The following is a 20,851-nucleotide window of genomic DNA, read 5'->3' as shown; positions in this document are numbered from 1 at the left end:
TATCATTCATAAACATTTGCATATGCATAAGGTGTTTGCCAGATGGATTCCCAGGTTGCTCACACCATTCCAGAAGCGAGAACACGTTGAGTACTCGAGGATGAATTTGGAGATGTGCCAAGAAGATGAGTCAAAGTTTTTCAAAAGACTGATTACACAGGATGAAACCTGGGTCCATCACTATGATCCAGAGACCAAAGCCCAGTCAATGCAGTGGAAGCAATTGGACTCACCACCTCCAAAGAAGGCAAGGGTGCAGCTCTCCGCTGGCAAGGTCATGCTCACAGCCTTCTGGGACCAGGACCGAGTAGTGATGACAGATTTTCTGGCAAAGGGTACCTCAATTACAGGAGCCTATTATGCTTCACTTTCGAGGAAATTAAGGGAAGCTATCAAAATCAAGAAGCGGGGCAAGATCAGCAAAGGTACCCTCCTCCTGCAGGACAATGCTCCGGTCCACAACTTGCATGTCGCCAGATCAGAAGCACAGGCGTGTGGTTATGAAAATCCTCACCCATCCTCCCTACTCTCCTGACCTTGCACCCTCTGACTTTCACCTCTTCCCAGCCATGAATTTGTTTTTGAAAGAAAGCGTTTCCCAGATGATGCAGCCTTGATTTCTGAAGTAACGTCGTGGTTGGAGAACCAACCTGGGGTGTTCTACAAAAATGGTCTCCAGAGCTGCATCAAACGATGAGAGAAATGCATAACTCTGGGTGGTTCCTATGTAGAGAAAGACTAATAACTGTGCCAAGTTTCGTTGCTCTACTGCTATGGGAAATGGGTTAGGGGCATTACTTATTGCACGCCCCTCGTATATATATATAGAAATGAATGAAATAATAAAGTAATTACCTCTTGTATCTATTAATCAAATTGTGAACAAACAAACAAACAGACAGGAACATAAATTTATATATAGATATCAATTCAGGTATCTTGATTATGTAGTAGAGCTGGCATCTATTCAACGTAACCACCTCAATACAGGTCCAAAACTGAGAGTATGCCTTTTCCACAAGCACCGGCGGGAGCTTGGCAAATACTCGGCAGATGGCGGCAATTAGGCTGGCTTTGGTGTTGTGAGAGGTCATGTTGGTGATGCTCTCGACATATGACCAAACAAAGTAGTCCAGCAGGTTCAGGTTGGGGGAGGAGGTGGACCAGTGAGAGAAGGGTACAAATAAAATAAAAGCAACAAATTATGAAAAAAAGAAAAAGTAAAAAGAAAAATTTAACAATAACAGCAATAACATTAATACCTCAAAACACACTATGCATATACACCCTCCTTCCTTATATTTGCTGAGGTATCCCGCACAGCCATTTCATTTGTTTTCACTCTTCCATCCATGCTTTGAATAGATCTGTTACATCCATCAGTTGAAAAGGGGTTCCCCCGAAATATATTATGGAAATTGTCACATACAGTAGACCTATTCAAGTAAGACATTGATACTTAACACAATTAAATAAATATATGTATATGCAGACATATATATTACTATACACTTCTTGATTTGCAAATTGTCACTTGTTTTCATCTTTCTTCCTCAAGACCGACTACATTCCATTCCTTGCATTGTGATAGCCTTCTAAATATCTTCTACATATCTATCCCACACAATGCTTCAAGTAAACTACATCTCATTTTTATTCATATATATATATATATATATATATATATATATATATATACTAGCAGTTCAGCTCGGCTTTGCAAGGGTCCTATGTACTGTTCATAATTTTATGTGCATATGTATATATTAAAAAGTGTGCATATGTACCATAATGCCTTTCTATATAATAGACTTCCTTAATTACTATAGAGAAAAGTTAGTAGAGACTGCAGAGGTAAATTTTTTTTAAACATCCCTGCCCAGATAATTAATTCTCAGGAGAAAATTAATGATGATGAAATCCCTGCCACAAATGACGTTGAGAACTCTAAGACAAGACCCGCCAAGCAGACATAACAGACGACATATCAACCCTTTGATCTGAAGGGGTTGTGCCTATCATTTCCTTGTGCTTAACACCCGGGCAGCTGGTAGTCATGACTAGGATGTAGCAGCTATTTCAGAAGCATCTCCACAGCACTGACTCACCAAGTCACTCTCCTTGGTAAACAACCTTGTCATACAAGTAAAAATATACAGTAAGATAATAGAAATTACTTTTAGTCAATTTAATTAAATGATTTATTATAATTTCAGGGTCTGATATACCAAGAGTTTATGCCGGTGTATTGGTCCCCATCATCTCGGTAAGTAGAGTTTATAGTTTTTTCTTTTAACCATGTTTGAAAGTGATTTTAAAAAGAATAAAATTTATTCTTTACTGTAAATGGAAGCTTTACAAAATCAATTATTCCACACTGTTTTTTTTTTTTGGGGGGGGGGGGGTTTCACCCCAAACAAGGCACAGTGCCACTATCTGGGACATATATTGCAGGGATGCTGTGTAGGGAGTTTAGCAGCAAGATGTTTACATTACACTTGAACCTCTGCCTGTCAGTACAGTCGGGGAAGCAGAAACAGAAGAGAATTCCAAAGTCTAGCAGTTCTGGGGAAGGAACTATTAGAATAGAAGGTTGTTTGGCATCTGCGGATCTGTAGGGATGGGATTTTACTGTTTGTTGGGTGTATTTACGTCGAGGGAGGTAATACTTGTAAAACAGGCAGAGGGATGCAACATTTTCGTCGATGGGGACAAAGGTTGGCAACTCTCTTTTGAATCCTGTTCAGGAGTGAGAGACTAGTAGCAAATGTACCAGCCCAAATGTGACAACATGTAGAAATTTTATTTTCCACCTTCTGTCTTTCCTTCTCTCTCCCTCCCCTTCTTTACCCCCTCCCTTTTCTCTCTCTCTCCCTCCCCTTCTTTACCCCCCCCCCTTTCTTGGTGTATCTTGTGCTGCTACTGCTTGTTATATCACGTGTTCAATGCGTGCCTTTCGATTAATAAAAGGAGATGTGTGCGCCATTTTGTTCGAAGTTTTGAACGTGAGAAAGAGAAGTCGGCTCGCTATCCCGCATCAAGTGAAAAGACGTTAAAAATTGCAAATTTAAACAAGAGAAAAAGAGTCGGCTCGCTATCCCGCATCAAGAGAAAAGACGTTAAAAATCACAAGTTTAAACAAGAGAAAAAGAGTCGGTTCGCTATCCCGCATCACGAGAAAAGACGTTAAAAATTGCAAGTTTGAACAAGAGAAAAAGAAGTTGGCTCGCTATCCCGCGTCAAGAGAAAAGACGTTAAAAATCACAAGTTTAAATAAGAGAAACCAGTGGTTTAGTTTTTATTTTTCTTCAATCGGGATTCATCAAGGAAGACGACAGAATTAGTCAGAAAAGACTGTTTAAAAAAATCAGAGTTGTAAGCGAAAATACAACGACCTCTTCACCAAGGAAGAAAAAACCATTTTAAGGCCTAGAATTGGTCTTGTAAAAAAAGAATATTAACTCCAGTGAGACGTTAGAATTCACAAGTCCAAAAGGAACCAAGAAATCTTCTATAGAAATACATTACATCACAGAAGATTTGGATTATTTTCTTGGATTACAGAACCAAGAGGATTGAAATTTTCTCAAATGAGAACATTTAAGTTAATGGCACAAGGGAGGTAATTTACATACACCCTCTTTTAAAAAGATTAAGTGTTGACATGTTTTATTTAAGTTCTTTGACACCTATATTCTTACCCTTACTATCCCTTAAAATATTGTTAATGGAGTTCTTTAAGAACCGCCAGAGGGACTAATTTGGCAGACACTGTTATTAGTGAACATAAAATAATTTTTTCCCTATTTATCTTCCATGTATTAAAAAAAAAATGCTTATCGTGATATTCTTTCGGTTTTTTTTTTTTTTTGTTGTGCAATGGGATAACCTTCATTGGATGTTATGATAAAATTCCCGTTACTCTGCAAAGTTATTTGAATAATACTACATATCTTTATGAATTAGTAGTATTCGTACACTGAATGGTCTTTTACTCCGGTCTTTAACTAAGATTTGCGTAAAGCCATTTTCGACCCAAAGTTAGGAGTTGTCTCTTTAAATATTTTTCTATTTCACAAAATTATTTCATACAAAATCTTTAAATAGCACCTGTAGCTGTTTTGTCCTTCTATTTTAGTTTACCTCTCTGCCCCCTTGAGTCACCATCCTTTCTCGTTCAGTTTTGGCAGGCTTTTAAAAAGCTATACTGTCGTTTAAAAAGGGGTCCCTGTTTCTGGTCTTTCTTCCTGAACAAACTGTCCTGGATATGACCTAAAACTATATCCGATGGTGAGGCCCCGCCTTGCGGGCCTTGGGGAATGTGGAGTCACCCTTTAATTGCCATTACTCCCAGGTCCACTCTGACCCGGAGTGGTAGTACCTGTTAGGGTCCCAACTATCTGACTTAAAAAAAAATATACTCCATTAAAAATCGTTCCTCAAAATAACTAGATTCAGCATTAAATAACCTGAAAAAGGTTGATATGCCGTAAAACAACCAACCAGCCAATCAATCCTGAACAAATCGCTATTCTATCGTTTGGTCATTGTTCTGCTTATATTTAGTGTGCTAACATGGCTTCAGTAGATTTCTTGTTGAAGAAAACGAAGTATACCCGGGAGAAAATATTATTGATATTTGAGTCTCTAGGAGACTCAAAGGAAATAGATGTTTTAAAAAAAATCGAGGTATTCTTTCGTTTTTTTTTTCTTGTTGTGCAATGGGATAACCTTCATTGGATGTCATGATAAAATTCCCGTTAAACAATACTACATACATGGCCGAATGGTGGCCTTGTACCTATTTACAATGCCTCCCCATGGGACAGAGTTAGACACCAGGGTCGTTTTTAACGTGGAGAAAAGGTACAAAAATAAAAATTGTCTCAGTCATGAAGGACTGTTCCTCAACTGAAAGAGAACTAGAAATGGAAATGCAGCATCTGAAGAACAGATGGTATTTATTTGCTCCCCCACCGAGCAAATTAGGCACAAGGCCGATTTTTAATGTGAGGAGTGAAGGGAGGGGGAAGGGAAAAAGGGGACCAGCTCCTGAGAGGTGGGAAATGGGAGCTGGTTAGAGGTCAGGCATGTGGGGTTGCCCCCACATCTGGTCATAGCTAGTCATAGCTTGCAGTATCTGCCGGAACAGATGGTATTTGTTTGCTCCCCCACCGAGCAAATTAGGCACAAGGCAAATTTTTAATGTGAGGAGTGAAGGGAGGGGGAAGGGAAAAAGGGGACCAGCTCCCGAGAGGTGGGAAATGGGAGCTGGTTAATGATCAGGCATGTGGGGTTGCCCCCACATCTGGTCTTTGCTAGTCATAGCTTGCAGTATCTGCCGGAACAGATGGTATTTATTTGCTCCCCCACTGAGCAAATTAGGCACAAGGCCGTTTTTAATGTGAGGTAAAAACCAGCTCCCCTAAAAGGGGTCACTCTGGTTACCAAAAATAATAATTGTCCCAGTATAGAGGGTTTCCCCTCCATTGACTGGTACAAATTATCTTAAGTGCAGTATCTGCCGGAACAGATACTACACTTTGATCTAGGCCAAGGGTCTTGTAAAGGTATAGCATACTTTCAAGTGTAACTTTCTAGCATGGAAGAAGGTTGGAGGTTACATAGGCCAAAACATTCTGAAAATAACAATCAAGATGAGAATAGAAGTCTGAACAAACTAAATTGTACATATTATCCTGATTGCCAAAAATTCAAAACCATATCAAATCGATACAAACTGGAATTAAACCGAAAAATGAAAACGACGCAATGCTCTTTTCGTTTCATAAAACGCATATTAATTTGAACCATAATCATTCGACACCAGGTAAACAAGATTCCTTGAATTTGAATTTCTTCCTAAGACCCCTTAAATTTAAACCTCAAAATTTAGACATTTGGTTATAGTCAGCTTACGTACTTCCTAACTTCCAGCGTGGCTGCTACCGGAAGCGGTGACAAGGCAAATCAGTTCCTTCACTTTTTTCTTTCATGCCTATGTCTCCCCTGTGCATGTACTTTTTTTTTTTTTTTAGGTTTTTCTGTGTTAAATAGAGTAGTGGTCAACCACCTCAACAAAAATAAGGTCCTTAGTGACTTGCAATATGGTTTCTGTTCTGCTAAATCTACAGCAGATATACTAACAGTTGTATCTCATAAGATTAGGGTCCTGAATATGACCTTAAACTATATCCAGTGGTGAGGCCCCAGCTTGCGGGCTTTAGGGAGTGTGGAGCCACTCTTTAATTGCCATTGCTCCCAGGTCCACTCTGACCCGGAGGTCCCAACTATGGATTAAATAGAAACCGACTTGAAAACAACAAATATATTCTATTAAAAAATTTTTCATCAAAATCTTTGGATTCGGCACTAAATAACCTGAAAAAGGTTGATATGCCGTAAAACAAAAACAACCAACCATAGGATGAGCGAATCTCTCAGCGGAGGCTTTCTTTCTAGAGCAATTGCTCTTGACATATCAAAGGCCTTGTACGGCATAAAGGTTTACTCCACAAGATCTCCAGCTACAGTATAGCTGGAAATGTCTTCTCAATTATTAAATCATTTCTCTTTGATAGGTTCATAAGAGTAGTGGTTGATGGGCAGAAATCAGAAACTACTCCAGCATTACCTCTGCGTCCGGGGTCACCAATCTTGTGTGTCCTCGAATTTGACATAAAAATAAGACAACATAGGACCGTATTACATGTATACAAACAGAACATTTATCATGAACAACGGAAAAACATTCAGGCGTTAGTTTACAATCATACATAAGAGTGTGGGAGCATGTGATTTGGGATATTTTCTGAAATGTTCATTAGTGTTGGGATTTAATAATCATTGGAAAGATTTTCGGTCTTATTTTACCTAAGAATTATTGAAAACACTTTTTGCGCTCTTTTTAAAAAAAAGAAAGAATTATTGAAAACACTTTTTGCGCTCTTTTTAAAAAAAAGAAAGAATTATTGAAAACACTTTTTGCGCTCTTTTTAAAAAAAAGAAAGAATTATTGAAAACACATTTTGCGCTCTTTTTAAAAAAAAAAAAAGAATTATGATGTTTGAAATTTTATTTTGATTTCAATAATCTCATTTGTTATTTTGATTTCAATAATTTTATTTTTATACTTTCATGAACATATTTATTATATAGAATCAAATAAAAAAAACCTTTATTTTTAAAATTAAATAAAATGTATTTTTATGATTTCCTAAACATATTTCAAATAAAATAAAAACTTTTATTTTTTAAATTTCGTTATTAAAAAGTGCAAATAAAGACTGTTATTTTTATCTTTTTATAATTTTGTTAATTTTTATTGTGTATATTTTTTAATAATGTCCTTTTCTTATATTTTATTTCAATAAATTGCTTCACAATAAAAAATACTGGAGAACAATAAAAGTGAAGGAACAAATTTGCCTTGTCACCGCTTCCAGTAGCAGCCACACCGGAAGTTAGAAAGTATGGTAGCTCAGCGTTTCCCAAAATTCAGGACACCATGGAGCCCTTGAGCAGTGACAAGGGTTTTTCACGGAGCTCTAACAAGATAATTTCTAAAATAAATATGAAAAACATTAATTTCAAACTTTAACATTAACTAATGATAATGATTACAACCATTTTTTTTTTTTGTTTTTCGTTAATTGTGACGACAGTCACGGAAACAAGCGGCCAAGGGTGGCGTGTGCAACACTCAAAACTCAAAACTTGACCGATAGGACACAAAAAGGTGACATATGTTCAAATTCGACCGCATTTTAATTTGCATATGTCAAATTTGAGCATATAAACAGCCCATACTTTTTTGATTGGAGAGAAGATTGTTTTTTTTTTTTTGCTCACTCAGAGTCACTTTGTATGTCAGTAGGAAAAAGAACACCTTTTTTTTTTTTTGTACGGTTAACTCTCATGTCACAGGGAGAAAAGAACGACAGATTTTTTTTTTGTGCATGAAACGGTATCCGGCAGTTAAAAACGTTAATTACAATACTTCATTAATCAAAAATTGTTGCATTTTTTTTTTTTTTTTTTATTCATTTATTTTCTTTTTCATGAACCAACCTGAAACTCTTTACATATACCTTTGATAGCCCTGGCAAAGCATTAAGTATTCAGCTACCGACAAGATCTAAATTACACTACAAACTCGAGCAGGCAACCAATCGATGGCGATTACAAAATTTCGATTCTATCCCAGGCAACGTCGGGTCTCTCTGCTAGTCACTTAATTCTTAGTTCTTAAAACTAAGTGTTTGATAGTATTACTAGCGAGGCCTGTGGAAATTCCACAGGGGACTCATTCATATGTAATGTTGGCATTCTATAGATGTTCAATGAAGTTAAGCAACGTTGAGCCTGGCCAGTACTAGATGGGTGACCGTTTGGGAAGACGAGGGGCTGTATGTACTGCGAGGTAAAATAAGAAACTGGCGCAGTCTGTCGATCTCTCGAGGGTAGATGGGACTCTCTTAAGCCGTGGTAGGCAACCCATCTAGTGATGGCGTCACGATAAAAAATACCCTTGATAGTCATGACGAAGCTTCAAGTATTCAGCTACTGACAAGATTTGAATTACACTACAAACTCGTGTAGTGAGTTCAATTTCGGCTGTGGCCACGCTGGATGGATTTAATTTTTTATGAACCAACCTGAAACTCTTTACACCTGTAGTTATGTATCATATTTCTTTCCAGTAAAAAAGCTCAATTATTAAATGTCTGCAGCCATTTAATTTTTCCATATAAAGCATTTGGTCCTCTTTAAGATAGGGCTTCCGGAGCCCTTCAGCCTCACTCACGGAAACTCTGCGTTAGCTGGATATTTTCAATAATTCTCTAAAAAAAAAAAACAACAAACTAATTCTTTAATTCTTAATTAAAATAGGACCAGAAAAACTTTTCAATGATTATTAAATAAAAAAAAGAATGATCGGAAAAACATTAAAAAAGAGTGCATACACAGTGGAGTGGAGATATCGGCATAACAGAAAAAAAGCCTAAGGAACTGATTTGTCTTGTAATCGCCTCCAGATGCTCCCTCATTGGTCAACATAGGAGACCCTGTCGGCATACTGTGAATGTTGGCTCCTTTAATTCTTATTATTAACTGCTGGAAGTTAAGGAGTGCCTAAGCTGACTATAACCAAACGTCTAAATTGTGAGGTTTAAACTTAAGCAATCTTAAGAAGAAATTGAAATTCAAGGAATCTTGTTTACCTGGTGCCTAATGATTATGGTTCAAATTAATGTAAATCTGAAATATTGAAATCTTCAAATGAGAGGCTGTGCCCATATTATGATCCCTAACAACCCTTTGAACGACGTCAAAGAAGATAGGAAGTAGGTTAGCTGACTGTTACCTACATTTTGAATTCTTATGACTGTTTGTTAAAAAAAAAAAAAACTTTTGCATTCAGAAAGCCAGCTGTGGTATGATCTTGAAATCTATCAAACCCAAGATTAGTGTTTACTCGACCTGTGTTCTTTGTTTACTTTACACATCAGAGTGCTGGTAAACACAGCGTCAGCACTTGAAGCAACTTGAGAGGTTCCATCAGAAATTCATCTGCAAATTCTGAATGTAAAATGGCAGTCACTGGCACCTGACATGAGTATTCTCAGGAAAGCTGAGTGTTTGAGCATTGAAGCGATGGTGATGGGGAACCGGTTGCACTGAGCAGGTCATGTTCGGATGGAGAATTTGAGGCTGCCTAAGCAGTTGTTTTACTGCGAGCTTTTAAGACTGGAAAATGTTCTTAGCATGGTCCAAAAAGGTACTTCAAGGATTGCATAAAAGACGATCTTAAAGCCTTCAAGATTCCTGTTCAGAACTGGGAAACTCTAGCGAAATACCAGCCCGAATAGAGAAGGTCAGAGTTGACCAACATTTACACCAGTTGAAATGTTGAGAGACGAGAACAGTAGTCTGAACAATCCAAATAAAACATATCCTCAGCTATAAATTCATGCAAAAATACGTGGTGTTTATATAACACTAGCAGGGCTACCCAGCGTTGCCCGGGACCGTATAAACAATGAAAAAACAAAAGCAGATATTGAACATATGTTTTATTCTTAGGGGAAAGGAATCTTTCATCTCTATGTATTATTTGTTTTATCTACCCTAGGACTGGTATTGTTCATGTTTTATCCCTAGCATAGGTAATTTACAGCATGTATATGAAATTGTTTTACCTTAGGGAGAAGAGAACAGGTAATATACAACATAATGTGTCTATATTACATCCCTGGCAACGCCTAGAAACCAGCTAGAACATGTATTTCAGTCAATCTTTATTACATCCTGGGCTATGCCGGAAAACCAGCTAATCTCTTATTAGTGACTTGACCACCAAAATACCTCCCTAAGTGTGTCCTTTCTTTTGAACTTATTAGATATAGGTATCTAGAAATGTGTGTGAAATTTTGTTGAATTCAGAAAAATTGGATGCATATTTGTTTATGACTATTGATTGGAATCTTTTTATTTAATTGTTTTGTTTTCTTTTTTTTTTTTTTTTTTACAGAACAGCATTGGCTGAAGCTGAACTCGTGTATAATCCAAATCATATCAGTCAGTCTTTGTGGCTTACATTTCCTCTTTCAAAAATCCCAGAAAAGATCCAGGATCTGATACCAAGTAAGTATTTTTACATTTTTGGTCCCCCAATTTATTATTATAAAGTTTCCAGTGGCATCCGTGCGTCCATTAGTCCAGACAATTTCCAGATCACCGTCCATTAGTTTTTTCTAAAATTTTGCCACAAATTGTATTTCATTAAATAAATGTGCATAGTAAAAAAAATTTTTTGTGGGAAAATTCCCGTTGCGTCCCCAGGGGCTCAAAAGAGGTCAAAAATGCCCCCAAATGGCCAAAAATGACACGTTTGCCCCATAACTTTTGATCCATCCATTAGATTTTTCTGAAAAATGTGGAGCCCATGTTTCTTAATATAAATCCAATATGGGTGACCCTGACAAAATTCTGCTTTGTGTCCCCGGGGACTTTCAGTGCTAAAAACGCCCCCTTTTTGTGACTCTTTTTTCATATTTCTCAACAAAAACTTGATATGTCTAACTATATAGTGGTTTTTCACAGTGGTCAACTCAAATATACATGTGTTAAGGTGTGAAACTGCACCGTTATCTTGTGTATAATCCAAATCATGTTGGTCAGTTCTTGTGGCTTACATTTCCTCTTTCAAAATTCCCAGAAAAGATCCGATATCAAGTAAGTATTTTTACATTTTTTTTCTTTGAGTTGATTCCAGTTTTATTTTTATACTACCTATATCCTGCCACGCGTTGCTGTGGCTCAATTTGGTGTAATGGAAAAATCTAAAAAAAAAAAAAAAAAAAAAAAAAAGAGAAAATGCATGTTTCTTATATCCTTAGTACAGCAATCCATTCCAAAAATGTTTTAAAAAAATACGAAAATGAAAAAAAACGGTACTCTTGCAGAATCTGACCTGGATCCTTAGGAGTTTCCATCAATAATGGCTTGGGCTTGACCAGGAGTTATTGGATTAAGCCAAACGTTGCTAAAATGTTGAAACAGTTAATCGAGCGTTTTTTTTTTGTTTTTTTTTTGTGGTTTTTGTAATCAAAAATGTTACTTTTCAATTAATATTTTGGTGGTGGTGGGTGGGGGGTACTATACACTGATTCAAAAAGTTGTCCAAAAACAAATAAATGAAAGCAAAGGTAAGGTAAGTTACGTTTCTACATAACTGGATAATTTGTTAGTGTTTTTATTTAATGTAAAAGGTTTAATCAGCTCGGAAAAGCACACAGTGTTTATCAATGTATTTGAAACAGACAAATGGTCGTGGACTCTGTTGAATATGTTAAGTTTGGGAAAATAAGTAAAAAACTAAAAAACTATACAAAACAGTGTAAGAACCCACCGAATATATCTGACCGTGAATAAACACCCCAACCTCCCAATAATAAGAACGACTTTTGGAATAAAAGCCGACAATCTCCCCATGGTAAGAATGGCATTAGGAATAAACACCCTCAATCTTCCCATGTTAAGAATGGCTTTCAGAATAAACACCTCTAATCTCTTCATGTAAAAAACGGCTTTTGGAATAAATATCCCTGTCCTCCCCATGTTAAGAACGGCTTTCAGAATAAACAACCGCTACCTACCCATGTTAAAAATTGTGGAGGTGGACCAAAAGTAAAAATTAACAATTTTTGTTTAAAATAAGTTGTTAGTTTAAAGCACAACACTTGAGTACGACGGTTTTAATAAAGAAAAAGCAATCCTATTTTCTTATATAAAAACAACTCTGAAAAAAAAAAAAAGTGTACTTTCGAGTTTGTTAAAATAAGTTTGCTTTATTTCTTGGTTTTGAAAGTTATTCTTCATCGCCGACACTCCCCATGTAAAAAAACGGCTTTTGGAATAAATACCCCTGTTCTCCCCATGTTAAGAACGGATTTCAGAATACACAACTGCTACCTACTTATGTTAAAAATTGTGGAGGTGGACCAAAAGTAAAAATTAACTTTCTTTTTTTTTTTTTTTTTCTTTTTTTTTATACATAAGTTGTTAGTTTAATGCACAACACTAATGAGTATCACGGTTTTAATAAAGAAAAAGCAATCATATTTTCTTATATAAAAATAACTCCGAAAAAAAGAAAAAAAAGGTGCTAATGCAGAGAGCGATCCGCGCTATTTTTTAAATCATATTTCCACGTTAAATTAAAGTTTTATGATATGTTTTTTTTATTCAATTGTAAGGTTAAAAGTACAGAATAGGTACAAAACACGCTCCCCTCCCCATGTTAAGAATGGCTTTTTAAATAATAGTATGATTATTTCAGCACGGATCACTCTCTGCATGAGTACCAAAAAAAGTGTACTTTTGTTTCGTTAAAATAAGTTAGTGGGGGGTGGGGACAAACAAATTTTTACTTATGCTTTATTTCTTTGTTTTGAAAGTTGTTCTTCATCGGCGACACCGGCTAAATTTCCTCGGCGACACTGTCGCTCGGCTTACTCCAGCTGTTGACGCCATGTTCCAGGGAAAGACAGGCGTGCGTTGAATTACGTCCAGGTCACTCTCTGCATAAGTACCAAAGTTTGTTTAATACGGTAATAGTTGGGTACTCTTGCACAATTTTACCCGAATTCTCGTGAATGGATCGGGCGAGACCGGCAATTATCAGTGTCAGCCGAGCAGCGAACAAATGTAAAACTGCTTTTAAAAAAAGGTGTGTGTAAGGGGAGGGGGTTAAGTAAAGAATAAGCGACATATATATATATATATATATATATATATATATATATATATATGGTAATCGGCTCAGCAAAAATCGGAAAGTATTCTCGACGAATAAAAATTTATTTTTTAATATGTTTTACTTTTTAATATTTAAAAACACAGTTAGATGATAAACAATCACTTATAAAATTTCACGGAAAACGGGCGTGTTAATTTCTAGTTTATTGACTTTGAACAAACCAGACGTTTGATTTTTATATATATAGATTCGGCAAAGAATCTCAAACATTGGGCTAGTTTTTAAATCAGGTTCAAGATCTAAAAAATTGTACTGTTTTTAGATGAGGTTCAGGATATCTTAAATTAGACTAATTTTAGATCAGTTTCAAAACTCAAAAATTGGGTAGGATTGAAACCGCTATCTTCAGACAGTGCTCACCTGGAGATTCAACGCCTCTATCCACTGCGATATGAGCCCCTGAAGAAGGCCTAAGGAATAGTTGGCCAAAACCTGGTGAAACAACAACAACAACAATGATGAGGATAATAGTCTGCAAATAAAATAAATACAAATTACCCATCTCAAACGGTTCCAATAATCAAATCCATATATATAAATGGCAAAACTAGCGTGCATGTTATTGTATGTCCAAGATGACTTTATTCGCGAAGGTTCTCATTGAGGGGGGGGTATTATGTTTTAGAAAGTTTTTATATACTCCCTAGATAATAATATCTAAGATTTGTGAACAGAGGTTGTCTCTAGATTTGTTTTGATCGACTTTTATAAAATTCACGCTATTCCATCCTCGCGCGTTTTTTGTAAAAGAGCGAAACTTAATCAAATCAGCTCGCTGGCCTTCGTGGCCGGCATGTCTTGAAGGCAATCAGCTTTGATCAATGTGGGGAAAACCCTTCATATCAGACAATTGCTATTCCTTTGAGAGCTCCCCCTTTTTGCAGGCAGCTTTGTTTCCCCAACATTGCGGGGAAACAAATAAATGAAACAACGGAAAGCTGAACTGGCCTTCAGCCAATGTTTATTTCTGCACCTGCGTATTCACTTAACAAGTCAACTTTTGATTAGCATCGTTAAATTTGAACACTTTTCACTTCCTATAGCTTCGTAGCGTAATGGTAAGATGTCACGTTTTCTTTCAGTTTCTTTTCCGCCTTCGGGTTCGTCACAGGTTCGAGCCTCCCTCCCAACTAACACTTTTTCTTTTACAACTCCAATCACCCAGGCGATGCCGGGTACCCCTGCTAGTAGATACATAAAGAAGATTCTTGTTCCACTTTTTCATTGATTTGAAAAATACATTGCATTTCTCATATACCTTTGACAGAAGAACTCTTGGAGATGCCGTTTCATTTGCTGGTATGGACAACCACACCATGGACGATTCCAGCAAACCAGGCCATCTGCTTCAGTCCGACAATCAGGTAATCAAAAAATTAATTCCATTTAACGTTCGTTTTACATGCTGACGTCTGGGGCGGCTTTTAGAAAAATAAATGCATACAAACTGTGTCTAGCTACCAATGCTTTCAAATTTTGTTTCGCTCAATTAACCCCTCTTCCTACCTTCTCTACACTGGTAAACCAGACACAATAGATCACTTAGAAGACTACATTCAGCACATTACCGCTGAAATACAGCCTAATTTAATGCGTATAGTTGGACTTCTAGATTAGGCCATATATGTGTGAGATGCAGGGACCCATATGATCGAAATTATAATCAAAGTATAAATGATGAAAATTAATCTTTAGAACAAACAACATATTTGTATAATTTGAGTCCATAATTAACCAAGCTCTAGTCCATCACCTTACAGATGCTAAACTTCTTACCAACCAATAATATGGATTTAGGCAAGTCCATTCCACAGCAGACATTCTAACTGTAACCTCTGAACGTATATACCATTCACTTGACAAAGCAGGGGAGGGTAGAGCGGTAGCTCTAGATATATCTAAGGCTTTTGACAGGGTATGGCACAAAGGTCTTCTCAGGAAAATCAGATCATACGGTATCACTGGAAGAATACTTAACATAATTAGATCCTTCTTAGATAAGAGAAAAATACAGGTTGTCCTCGATGGCCGTACATCTAAACAATATGATATAAATGTGGGAGTGCCTCAGGGGTCTATCCTTGGACCTCTATTATTCCTAATATTCGTAAATGACCTCCCTGACAAAATTGTCTGTGAGATGGGTATATATGCTGATGACATCGCACTCTATAACAGACACGACAAGAAAACAAATGAACACATATCTAAAGAAATGGCAGAAACACTAGAGAATGACCTCCAATCTGTAGTGGAATGGGGCATAAATGGATAGTCACATTCAACGCTGCTAAGACTAAACTTGTTTCCTTCAATAACTACAGAAAACCTTCTCTACCAATAATAGCAATGGCCAAAGACTCTTTATCTGAAAGCACATCTTTTAAACTCCTGGCCTAATGTTCACAGGAAACATGAGTTGGAACAATTACATTGAGAGCATTGCCAGGATCGCTGCGAAAAAGGTAGGTTCTCTCTATCGTGCTAGAAAGCTACTAACGCCCGAAAGTATCCTGTACCTCTATAAGGCCACCATTCGCCTATGTATGGAGTATTGTTGTTATATTTGGGCCGGTGCATCTGCTACTAGTCTCTCACTCCTAGACAAGTTTCAAAAGAGAGTCGCCAACCTAATAGGTCCTGAACTATCATCCAAGCTTCAGCCTCTGTCCCATCGACGAAATGTAGCATCCCTCTGCCTGTTCTACAAGTACTTTAACAGTGTTTCTGACGAGCTGCAAGCACTTGTACCCCCTCTACATAAATACCCCTGACAAACCCGACAACCAGTATAATCCCACCCTTTCACAGTTGAGATCCCTAGATGTAAGAGAGCCTTTTACTACAATAGTTTCTTCCCCAGAACCGCTAGACTTTGGAACTTCCTGCCAGGTTCCTGCTTCCCCAACTGTACTGACATGCAGAAGTTCAAGTGTAATGTGAACTGACATCTTGCTGCCCAACTCTCCACCTAGTACCCCTGCAGCCTGTGTCCCTAATAGTAGCCCCCTACCTCAAAGTGGTAAAGTGCCTTGTTTGGGGTGAAAATGTAATAAAAAAATTTTAAAAAATGAAAATATTTTTCTGTGATTTATTTTAAAGTTTGTGACCTAAAAAAAAAAAAAAGAAAAAAAAAAGAATATATAGTAAAAACATGAAGAAAGTGCTCAATACTATTGCAGAGCAAACATATTTTTTATTGCCATTTTATCTGATTATTTACAGACGTTTTAGTTACAGAATCGTATCAACAATCCAGTAACTTCAAACTTTATATATATATATATATATATATATATATATATATATATATATATATATATATACTTCGGAATAGTTTTTATTTAACAATCAGTGGTTATGTAAACGTGAGATTGTTGGTTTACAAAATATTACTGGCAGTAATATTCTATAAGTTATCCCATCTAAACAAGAATTGCTCGATATGCAAGATAGAGCAAATAAATTAAATTGTAATTCAATGAATTTCAAAAAACTCTCATTGAAATGAAATGAATTGGTTGAGTTTCATATCAAAGAATTTTTATTATTCTAAGCAAGACAAAGAATGTTTTAGAAAGTTTATCTCCTTAACCTATAGGGTTTCGATGTCTACCATCTCATCAGAGGAGTGAAAATATTAGCAAATAGTTATAAAGGTATGCACCCTATTTGCTAAAGTCAGTGAGACATGGAAAGTCAAAGTGAAAATAATACATTTATCAGAAGTCCTGTAGCAGGAGTATTTGTAGAAAAAGGATATGAATGTTTTTGTTGATCCAACTTGTTTGGTAAAATCCATATTATACGTTCTTTACCTCCGTTTGATATGAAACTCAACCAATTCATTTCATTTCAATGAGAGTTTTTTGAAATTCATTGAATTACAATTTAATATATATATATATATATATATATATATTATGAGGAAATATATTTCTGTGGAAATATATTTCCTCATAATATATACCAATTCTTATTTAAGAAGCTCAATGTAATTACAGAGCAATATAGTGGACAAATGATAAAAGACTATATTCCAAAGTTCTTGATGTTGACCATCTTATAATTTATTCCTTTAATTCAGTTGACATTTACAATTCAAGGGCATAATAGATTCACTGATTGATATAATAATTAATTGATTGAATTTTCTTTTTTTTTTTGACATTTCACCCCAAACAAGTTGTGGGACCAGATTTGCAGGGATATTATTTATGGAGTTGGGCAGCAAGTAATCTGTTCACATTATACTTAAATTTCTGCATGTCAGTACAGTCAGGGAAGTAGGGGCTCCAGGAGGGAATTGCAAAGAGAGTAGGGTGGGATTTTGCTGCTTGTCGAGAGGGTACTAGTGCTCAGAGTTCATCAGAGCACTTGCCATTGAAATATTTGTAAAACAGGCAGAGGGATGCCACGTTTCAGCGATGGGACAGAGGTTGGGGTTTAGTTGATAGTTCAGGACCTATTAGGTTGGCGACTCTTTTTTGAACTCTGTCTAGGAGCGACAGACTAGTGGCAGATGCACCAGCCCAGATGTGGCAACAGTACTCCATGCATGGGCGAACTGTGACCTTGTAGAGATATAGGATACTTTTAGGTGAGTAGCCTCTTAGCACGGTAGAGAGAGCCCACCTCCCTCGCAGCAACCTTCAGGTGTTTTGTTTTAAAACATTTCTTTGCTTATGTGCTCCATATGAACGGTTGCATTTGACATTTCCACCATGATCCGCCATCAACTGTTGTATGCAGTTTTTTTTTTTTGTTTTTTTTTTTTTTTTACATAGGCATCGCCACTTATCAAGGCTAAGAGGCCACTCGAGGATAAGGGTTAAAGAGTGTACAGTAGAAATTGGACAATATAGTAATTGTTAGTAATGGAAATTTAATAAATTTGTTAACTTATATGGAACGGCTCATTAAGAACTTGACTTGAAGACAACCATACTGTAGTCTGCTGGAAAGCAAGAAAACGGAAGACAATTCCATAGGCGTGCTCATGGAATCTACGTTTAGGTTTAAGCACAGATAAAGAGTGGGGGAAATTGGTGATAGTGTTTTCTGCTAGACAGGTGTTTCTTGTGAAAGTTTGGAGGGGGGGGCAATAGATTGGAGCTAAGCCGAGCACATGCCATGAAAATAACGATAAAGCAGAGACAAACTCGCAACATCTCTTCTGTGAGAAAGAGATTGCAGGGAAGAGAAAAGGACATCTCCTACGAGGCTACGAAGTCTATTTTGAACTCTATCAAGACAGGATAAGTCCTTTCTGGCAGCTCCTGTCCAGATGTGGCAACAGTACTCCATCCTTGGACGTACCTGGCTCTTATATAGATAGAGAATTGCATCAGCAGTGAGATATCCACTGGATCGATCGAAGGATCCCACCATTTTTCCAGCAGCCTTGGCAACGGATTTAATGTATGCGTTCCATTTCAGATCGGGAGTAAAGGTCAAGCCCAGAAGCTTGTCAAAACATGAGGCCTCACCAAGACAAAAGCCATTCATTTCAATTGATGCCAGATGGGGATCAGAGTGTTGATGATGTAAAGATAAGATAAAAGCTTTGTTTTAGATGCATTAAAAGTAACAAGCCACCGCTTTCCCCATTACTCTTGCCAGTGAATAAGTCAATTTCCTTTCGCTTTCGAGCACTTTCCATGAAAATAACGATAAAGCAGAGACAAACTCGCAACATCTCTTCTGTGAGAAAGAGGTTGCAGGGAAGCGAAAAGGACATCTCATATGAGGCTACGAAGTCTATTTTGAACTCTATCAAGGCAGGACAAGTCCTTTCTAGCAGCTCCTGCTCCAGATGTGGCAACAGTACTCCATGCTCAAAAACAAAACAAATAACACGTTATCTTTCTGTCAACTAGTGGAAACATGTTGCTTCAGCGGTGTTCAGTATAGTTCAGTTGTGTGTGAGATGTGGCTGTGTCATGTGATCAATTTTTTTTTTATTATTTTGCATTTGTACAACAATTTAATGTTTTATTTAATTGTATATATATACTATATACACAGTCGTTGAACGGGGCTCTTAAAATTTTATATCTTTACCTAGTTAAAACCAGTTTTATAATGGACACTTTCTTAACAGTTTGATGGCCATTAAAAAATTTAAATTTCTTTCACTGGCGAGTTTTCCATGCTTATTAATTTTATTACCTGAAAAAATGTTTCTTGAGTCTCCATTATTTTTTTATTTATTTTTTTTTTTTTTTAAGAAAACGAGCAAAGATGAAAGTGTTTTTGTTTTGTTTTTTATTTTTTTTAAATTTAAAAGAAAAAATTTTTAAATGAAGAAGCATAATTAAATTTAGAAAATATCTTTTATTTATGTAAATTAATTTAGTATGGTTATTTTTTATTTATTTATTGATCTTAGGAAATTTTCTGGAACATCTGTATTACAATGACGGCGTCATTTTTTTTTTTTTCTTTTTTTTTTGTGCATTTCACTGTCGCCAGGTGGCGCTTCTCAAAGAACAGGGGATTTTGTTACAGTGACAATTTTACTTTAATTCAAAAAATGTTTTGAAAAAAAACAATGTTGCTTTAATTAATAATGTTTATTTAAATTTAAGTTGCTTTTAATTAATAATTTTAAATTTAAGTTGCTTTTAATTTTAATTTTTAATGTTAAATTAAATGTAAAAATTTTAATTTTTAATGTTAAATTTAAGTTGCTTTTAATTTTTAATGTTAAATTAAATGTAAAAATTTTTATTTTTAATATTAAATTTAAGTTGCTTTTAATTAATAATGTTTATTTAAATTATTAAATTGTTCTGAAAAATGAAATCCAATTTTACTTTAATTCCAAAAAATGTTTCGGGGGGGGGGGGGGATCCAGTATTGCTTTAATTTAAAAATTGTTTTATTAAAATTATATTTTCTTATGCCGACTTTTCAATACATGTTTTTACAATTATATATTGATACATTTTTATACAATAAATGTTTTCGTTTTCAAATAATTTTCGTGTTCGGGCAAAAAAAAATTCTTGTTTGTTATTTATGTACCATGTCATTTGCCATCTCTGATAAGATCTCTGATGGCTTCCCAGTCAGCCTTTTTATAATATCTCGTTGTTTTGAGCACTGGCTCCTCAGTTTTGGCTCTAGAGTTTAGGGCGATTTCAACCATTATCACTGCATGATCAGCGTTCCCAAGTGGGCTGTCGGCATTCGTTATACAATCATCGGGAACTGTGGTCAAAAACAGATCTAGAATTGATGCGTGTTGTTCTTCGTGGTCAGGTAAACGGGTTGGGAATGTAACCATTTGTGATAGGGAGTGAGATATAGAGAAGCTATGTGTTGTTCTGCCCGCTGTGTCTGTGTAAGTAGAGAACCATGTCATTTGATCAAGAAGAAATTGTTTTATTAAAATTATATTTTCTTTTAAATTATATGCCGACTTTTCAATACATGTTTTTGCGATTATATATTGATACATTTTTATACAATAAATGTTTTGGTTTTCAAATAATTTTCGTGTTCGGGCAAAAAAAAATTCTT

General features: G+C 36.1%; 1 protein-coding gene across 2 annotated transcripts in view; it reads left to right on the top strand.

Moving 5' to 3' along the window:
* The window catches only part of LOC145269246 (isoleucine--tRNA ligase, mitochondrial-like), a 131,236-nt gene that overhangs the window by 17,075 nt on the left and 93,310 nt on the right, over positions 1-20,851 (top strand). For both annotated transcript variants that reach the window (XR_013864967.1, XM_080124869.1), the window contains exons 5-7: positions 2,217-2,266; positions 10,535-10,647; positions 14,592-14,688. Coding sequence is in view for 1 of the 2 variants with exons in the window: in XM_080124869.1 (XP_079980995.1) it covers positions 2,217-2,266; positions 10,535-10,647; positions 14,592-14,688 (260 nt within the window). In the remaining variant the exon portion in view is untranslated. The remainder of the gene's footprint in view (positions 1-2,216; positions 2,267-10,534; positions 10,648-14,591; positions 14,689-20,851) is intronic.

The sequence above is a fragment of the Euprymna scolopes genome, chromosome 45, assembly GCF_053919585.1.
Source record: "Euprymna scolopes isolate OS-2025 chromosome 45, ASM5391958v1, whole genome shotgun sequence".
NCBI lineage: Eukaryota > Metazoa > Mollusca > Cephalopoda > Sepiida > Sepiolidae > Euprymna > Euprymna scolopes.
This window is presented reverse-complemented; position numbering and strand designations above follow the sequence as displayed.